Genomic DNA, 8,168 nt, shown 5'->3' with positions numbered 1-8,168 from the left:
CATGTTCTACATTAACCCGAAACTGAATAGAAATAGACTTCGTCATAGTTTTGATGAAGTGATTTGTAATGGACATCTGCACACAGTAGAGGCAAAAATCTTTAAGCCACAAATTGTGTTTTCTACCATTGTCAGAAAAACTGATGAAGCAAAATCAGAAAGAAGAGACACTTTGCAGTAGACCCATCAGAGACCATTACAAGGGACAGTCCTATTGACAACTTTAAACATCTAAAAACCTAAACACTGAGAGAAAAAAACAAAACACCACAGCAACGCACACTGGTTCTTAAGAAAGGGAGTTGAATTTAGAACAAAAACAAAACAAAAAGCACCTGCTGAAAAAAACTGTAGGAAACAGAAACAGCAAAGCTTTAGAGAAGCTAATACGTTCCAATGGAAAAAGCACACCACACTTGCAGAACTATCATGCATGCTCCAAAAGGAAGGTCTTCCAGCTCTGGAAAACAAACAAACAAAACGTTATCCATGTTAGCACCACTGGATGAATTCACCCATCTGTGTAAGTAGGTGAATTACTTTTTCCCCCAGAAAATTATTCCCAGACATGTTACTTTATTCCTAATCCTAATCAAATTGGATGATGGCTTGCTAAAATACACTTCATAAACTGAACCAATTTCTAGAGATGGAGAAAAAAAAAAAGGAGATGCAGAGGACATAGTTGATCTTCAATAAGGTGAGAAAGACAAACAGGACTGTACTGCAGAGAGCATCAAGTGATGGAATGACTCAGCCACTGTTTGAAAGTAAAGCATTAGCCAGAGAGCACAAGGGTTATAATACAATCTTCAATAAAGAAATGAAGGGGGAGAGGGTGGGGTAAAGCTCCAGAAACCATCAAGGGATATTCAGTACAATCCTGTGGAGAAAGTACAAGGTACAGAATGGACCTATAAACACAATACATTACCTAGTTTAAGAGTGGGGGGGGAGGGAGGATGGATTTGAAATTTACAGAGAATATACCTTTTTACTCATGACAGAACTGGTATTAAACTCATCAGACATCACGACCAGGTCGGAACTGCTTTCATCCAGAACCTCCTGCATGCTGTTTACGCTGCTGCTCTGACTGCCTGTGCTCACAGACATGCTAGGAATGGAGTGATTACTTCCCAGGCTGTCCATCTTCACGTTCAGGCTTGTTCCATGCTCACTGTCCTACAAACCACATCAGGATTATACACTGTTAATTAGAGAGTAGTAATAAACACACATACAGTATAAGGAACCCTAACAAAGCAACAAATAGAATAAATTAATTTTATCCAATAAGTTACATAAAATTCAGTAAATCAGTCTTAACCTATCAAAGTGGAGTAGCAGCGAGCTGAGAACCAGAGCACCAGGGTTCAAATGCCACTGCCACTCTGTGACCTTGGGCAAATCACTTAAGCCTCCATTGCCTCAGGTAGATCATAAGCACTCTGGGCATAGGAAAATACCTACTGCACCTGAATGTAACTTGTGTTGGGCTAGTACTAAAAAGGTGTAAACATAATCCAAATTTAATCCAATCTGTCAACTCAATTAACCAATATTCTTTTGATAATACTGCTACTTAAGCAAGAATCTCATAAACTCTGAGGACAAGAGGAAATACACAAGAATCATTGCAAGAAATTCATACAGACTGATGAGAAGAATGGAACAAGAGACAAGTCTCCAAAGTTGTGAATCAAGGGTGTGGGATGCATGATGCTTCAACCTCACCACCGCACCCTACTGTTGCAGTAATGCAGACTTACATACCAGCAAACCATTCCATATCAGAACTACGCCCTCCCTTACATTTTCAGTAACACACTTACCTCCTCCTCCTCCTGAGACTCTGTCAAAGGCCCATTTCGTGCCTCCTGGAAAAGGATTTTCTTCATTTTCCTGTACTGAAGGTTATCCAGTTCCCGCACAGCATCTTTTGTCCTCTGGATGAGGTCAATCAACACCCGTGCTGGCCGGTCTCGACGAACAAATTCATGCTAGTTAAAAAAAAAAAAAAGAAAGGTAAAGAATAAAGCATATCCTATGATTTATGCATACTCAGTTTTATATCCACATTACCACCAACTATAAAGCTGAAGTTAGGTTTATCAAACAAGACAGTTGGTGAAGGCTGAACTGTACTTCACACTACATACATGAGATATGAACCAACAGAATGACCTAAAAGATTGAATGTTCAAGCAGAACCAGAACATATGGCCGAAGTGAGGCCCAGTCTGGGTGTGTTCTGGGCATAGTTCATCACTGCGCTATCCAGATTTAAAAACTCTGTAAGGAGAGATATATATAGGCATAGTAGAAATTTATACTGTAATTCCCAATACAGAACCTTCTTAACATTCCTCAGACTGGCTTTCAAATAATCACCATATAGACCAGGTGAGCCAAATGCTCAGTGTCTCTCTGCAAACAATGGAAAGGGTCTGTCTCTTCATGTTCAAGTGTACAGCGCTGCGTACGTCCAGTAGCGCTTTAGAAATGATAAGTAGTAGTAGTAATATAAAAGAACAACAAAACAAACCAACTAGTAGAAAAAAAGTACAAAGGGGCCCCCAAAGTTTTTTTTTTAGACTTGCGCGTTTGCTGTGTGATAACTGCAGTATTATATTTGACACTGTGCACAGATTTGCTTTGCATACATGCTGCTATGTTTTTGAAGAGTTCTCTGACTGTCTTTCTTTTTATTTTTTTTAACTGATCTACTGGATCATAGCAGATGATAATTAACCACTATTAAGACCCCTGATGCAAGTTACTAAAATATGGACGTGTCAAGGCTTTCAATAAAGCAACACTTCAAGGCTAACCCTTTGTGCTTTTTTCCACTAGATACATAGTCTGTATCAGGCAATTTACTCTGTAGATACTTATATGTGAGAGGAACTTTTAACTGGGAATACAGAGATCAGGGCTGCTATAAACATTTCCTGAATTTCTGGTTGTGTGGGGCCCAATGAATGGATTTAATGCTTCAGATGAAGAGAATAGTATACATGCGAAGGGAGGTTGAACTCTGCACATAAAGTTTGAAATAGTTTAAGAGTTCCATTTTCATCGAGTATTTGACAGGAAACTACATAACAGTAGCCAAATTAAGGAATCAAGCTCCTAAAGTCAATTTTTTTTACACTTAAATACCAGAAATCAAGCACAATTGCCCTCCAGCCACTCCTCTAAAAGCAGTGCTTCTTAACCCAGTCCTCAGGACACATCTAGTCAGAGTTTCAGGAGACCCACAATGAATATGCAGGAGATAGATCTGTATACAATGGAAGCAGTGAATGCAATTTCTCTTATGCCTATTCAATGTGGAAATCTTGAAAACCTGACTGGCAAGGGGATACTCCAGGACAGACTTGGGAAACACTGGCATAAGTACATAAGTATTGCCATATTGTGACTGACCAAAGGTCCATCAAGCCCAGGATCCTGTTTCCAAAAGTGGCCAATCCTGGTCACAAGTACCTGGCAAGATCCCAAAAAGTACAAAACATTTTATGCTGCTTATCCCAGAAATAAGCAGTGGAGTTTCCCCAAGTCCATTTTAATAATGATCTATGGACTTTTCCTTTAGGAAGCCGTCCAAACCTTTTAAAACCCAGCTAAGCTTACCGCTTTTACCACATTATCTGCAGAGTTTAATTACATGGTGAGTGAAGAAACATTTTCTCTGATTAGTTTTAAATTTAATACTTTGTAGCTTCATCAAATGCCCCCTAGTCCTAGTATTTTTGGAAAGAGTAAACAGACGCTTCACGTCTACGTTTCCACTCCACTCATTATTTTATAGACCTCTGTCATATCTCCCCTCAGCTGCCTTTTCTCCAAGCTGAAGAGCCCTACATGCTTCAGCCTTTCCTCATAGGGAAGTCGTCCTATCCCCTTTATCATTTTTCTTGTCCTTCTCTGCACCTTTTCTAATTCCACTATATCTTTTTTGAGATGCGGCGACCAGAATTGAACACAATATTCGAGGTGCGGTCGCACCATGGAGGATACAAAGGCATTTTAACACCCTCATTTCTGTTTTCCATTACTTTCCTAATAATACCTAACATTCTATTTGCTTTCTTAGCCGCCGCAGCACACTGAGCAGAAGGTTTCAACGTATCATCAACGACAACACCTAGATCCCTTTCTTGGTTGGTGACTCCTAACATGGAACCTTGCATTACGTAGCTATAATTCGGGTTCCTCTTTCCCACATGCATCGCTTTGCACTTGCTCACATGAAACGTCACCTGCCATCTAGATGCCCAGTTTCCCAGTCTTGTAAGGTCCTCTTGTAATTTTTCACAATCTTCCCGCGACTTAACGACTTTGAATAACTGTGTCATCATCAAATTTAATTACCTCACTAGTTACTCCCATCTCTAAATATGTTAAAAAGCAGCGGTCCCAGCACAGACCCTTGGGGAATTCCACTAACTACCTTCTCCATTGAGAATACTGACCATTTAACCCTATTCTCTATCTTTTAACCAGTTTTTAATCCACAATAGGACACTACCTCCTATCCCATGACTCTCCAATTTCGTCTGGAGTCTTATTTATTTATTATCTCATTTGTACCCCCCAGTTTCCCCAACAGTGTCAGGTTCAATGTGGCTTACAGCGCACCACAGAGGCAAACGCCAATGCAGTAAAGCAGGAATATCTACAAGTGATAATGGGGAAGAGTAGGAATTGACAGAAGGAGTAGGGAAACCAGGAGGGAAGAGGGAAGGGGAATGTGTCCAAAATGTCTCTAGATCGATGCGCATCCAACAGTGGAGACACATGCAGAGGCCGTGGGATAAGCATTTCCGAATAACATGGTCTTTAGTGATTTACTGAAAGTTAGATGGCTGGTGATGGTTTTTATGGTTTTTGGCAAAGAGTTCCAAAGCTGAGTACTGATGAAAGAGAAGGATGTAGCATACGTGGATTTCTACTTGATGCTGTTGCAGTTTGGATAATGAAGGTTAAGATATGAACGGGAGAGCCTGAGGTACTTTGTCAAATGCCTTTTGAAAATCCAGATATACAATATCAACCAGCTCACCTTTATCCACATGGCGTAAAGAGGACACTTGGAACCAAAAAACTTTTTTTTTTTTTAAATCTAGCTCTCTTAACCAGCCTTTTGTAAGGCAATTTCTGCTTGCTTATGCTATGTTTCCTATGTATTCTCTTTAAATGCTACAGGTGTTTTTCGCCGATTAGGTAATATACAACATATATGTAAAGAACCGTGAAATTAATTTTTCTGACAAAAAGCAGATCAGGTTTTTCTTCTTGCTTATTTGGGCTTCCAGATCAAATTCAGTCTGGCCTCCACTGGATTATGGCATTTCCCAACCAATGCCTAGACGGCTCAGGATTTCAGGAGTGTTACAATGAAAAAGAAGAGGAGACGGATTTGCACACTTTGGAGACCCCCTGCATGCAAGTCTCTAATATAGATATCCGTTACAGGTATCTTGAAAAATCAGACTGGTTTGGTGAGCCTGCAAAACAGACTTTAAATATCTTTCAACCACAAATACCTGGGGCTTGCCCCCATTTTATAACCACCTCCAACCTCGACAGGCCACTGCAGTGACAATGCTTAGCTGGAAGGGCAGACAATAGCTCTCTATAAAGCTCGCTACACATGCTCCCTACGTTTGGCCATTAGATGACAGAATTGAGTAAAGGCTTAAACTGCCCAGGGTATTATATTACTACTACTTAACATTTCTAAAGCGCTACTAGGGTTACGCAGCGCTGTACAATTTAACATAAAAGGACAGGCCCTGCTCAAAGAGCTTACAATCTAAAGGACAAGTGAGTAGTCAATTCGATAGGGGCAGTCAAAATGGGGCAGTCTGGATATCCTGAAGGTAAGAGTTAGGTGCCGAAGGCAGCACTGAAGAGGTGGGCTTTAAGCAGAGACTTGAAGATGGGCAGGGAGGGGGGCTTGACGTAAGGGCTCAGGAAGGTTGTTCCAGGCATAGGGTGAGGCGAGGCAGAATGGGCGGAGCCTGGAGTTGGCAGTGGTGGAGAAGGGTACTGAGAGGAGGGATTTGTTCTGTGAACGGAGGTTTCGGGTGGGAACATAAGGGGAGATGAGGGTAGAGAGGTAGTGAGGGGCAGCAGATTGAGAACATTTGTAGGTAAGAAGGAGGAGCTTGAACTGAATGCGGTAAGGGATTGGAAGCCAGTGAAGTGACCTGAGAAGAGGGGTGATATGAGTATATCGGTTCTGGCGGAATATAAGACGTGCAGCAGAGTTCTGAACAGATTGAAGGGGGGATAGATGGCTAAGTGGGCTTATGAACACAGTCTCTGTAGCATCCTCAGAACAGACAATGAAGCTGTACACGGAATGCAGTACTAGCATGGAACTGCCAACCCAGCCAAAACAGAAGTTTAAAAAAGCCTCAGTCTATGGGAAGATCTTTAGTAAACCTTAGTTTACTGGATAATAGTTACTTTCCTACACATATATTCTACATCCACTACAATTATGGTTTAATTCCACAGGATTATATGATGTGATCAGCAAAAGATGTACAAATCCTGAGCTTGCATTTTGGTTTCACTGGGCTGCATATTAAGCACATTACATATTACGTTAGTAAACTGAGAAGCTGTACAGCAGCCTCACGTAAGCAAGTTCAAAATGCCTCAGAACGTCATTAACTTTCCTCAATTTACCACTAGGTGTAAATATTCTCTGGGGTGAGCTCTGGATTATTTCATGTCAGCAATCATCAGTGGCTGACTGCAGGTTACATTCCTTCTGTGAGAGATTATAAACTAGCTGCCATGAAGTTAATAATAATCCTCTTTAAAATGAGTACTTCCTAAATTTTTATATTTTTTTGTTTATCAGTTTTCCTAAAAATAGGGAGGAAAAGCCTCAACAGACTCCATCTTGGCAGAAGAGCCAATCGATCACAGGAGTTCTCTCTGTCATCATGGGCTTAAAAAAAAACCTCCCAAATTTTAAATGAAAATAATCCAGACAAACTTTTACTTAGCTTGAAAGATGCCCAGACTCCTATCAACAGTCCATGGCTGACAACAGTTTCCTTATCTGCATCAGGGTCCGTGGAACATAAGCTCACTCCATTTCGTGGCTGTTGAACTCTGTGCATGTTACATATTTATATATTTTAGACTTACAGAAAATATAATCATATCGTTCTTAAGTGCATTAGTTGTGCTGTTTTGTTAGTGTAAATTGCCTTGCACTCTGATAAGATGACGCAGAATATGAAAGTCAAATTACATTAAACGGAGTGTTAGGCATTCCACACCACAGGGGATAGTGTACTTTTTTGTTTTGTTACATTTGTACCCCGCGCTTTCCCACTCATGGCAGGCTCAATGCGGCTTACATGGGGCAATGGAGGGTTAAGTGACTTGCCCAGAGTCACAAGGAGCTGCCTGTGCCGGGAATCGAACTCAGTTCCTCAGTTCCCCAGGACCAAAGTCCACCACCCTAACCACTAGGTCACTCCTCAGGTCACCTAACTGTCCATTAATAACTGTGCATGTGTTTTTGCACTTGAGCAAATGTACACGTGCTACTCTGATATTCTTTGGTAACCTCAAAATTGGACTACTGCAAAGTCATTTACACAGGATTGCCTCTCCCCTATTCAAAGAAACTTCAGACTGTTCAAAATGTTGCCATCCCAGCCCTCTCCCATGCCTATAAATTTGATCATGTTACCCCTCTTTTCAAGTATCACCAGTGGTTGCCAGTTCCTTACCTCATTCAACACAAAAGTTACTCACTTTGGCACATAAGGTTTTACATACTAGTATCCCTGCCTACCTCTGTTCCCTTAAGAACATAAGGTGTGGCCTACGGATTAAGGATGTGGGCTCACTGGAGTTCCTTTGGTTAGCATATCTGGGTTTAGAAAAAGGTTTGGACAGGTTCCTGGAGGAAAAGTCCATAGGGTGTTATTGAGATGGATATGGGAGAAGCCACTGCTTGCACCAGGATTGGTTGCATGGAATGTTGCTACTAATTGGGTTTCTGCCAGGTACTTGTGACTTGGATTGGCCACTGTTAGAAGCAGGATACTGCGCTAGATGTGTATGTGAGAGAGAGAGAGTGTGTGTGTGAGAGAGAGAGAGACGGTGTGTATGTCTGTGTGAGA

At 41.2% G+C, this 8,168-nt stretch overlaps 1 protein-coding gene across 3 annotated transcripts in view; it reads right to left on the bottom strand.

Annotated features, from left to right (window-relative positions):
• The window catches only part of TAOK3 (TAO kinase 3), a 188,713-nt gene that overhangs the window by 91,195 nt on the left and 89,350 nt on the right, over positions 1-8,168 (bottom strand). For all 3 annotated transcript variants that reach the window (XM_030220132.1, XM_030220130.1, XM_030220131.1), the window contains 2 exons: positions 1,836-2,003; positions 991-1,185 (listed from right to left, as the gene is read on the bottom strand). In XM_030220132.1, coding sequence (XP_030075992.1) covers positions 991-1,185; positions 1,836-2,003 — 363 coding nt within the window. The remainder of the gene's footprint in view (positions 1-990; positions 1,186-1,835; positions 2,004-8,168) is intronic.

This window comes from Microcaecilia unicolor, chromosome 11 (genome assembly GCF_901765095.1).
Source record: "Microcaecilia unicolor chromosome 11, aMicUni1.1, whole genome shotgun sequence".
In the NCBI taxonomy this organism is placed as follows: domain Eukaryota; kingdom Metazoa; phylum Chordata; class Amphibia; order Gymnophiona; family Siphonopidae; genus Microcaecilia; species Microcaecilia unicolor.
This window is presented reverse-complemented; position numbering and strand designations above follow the sequence as displayed.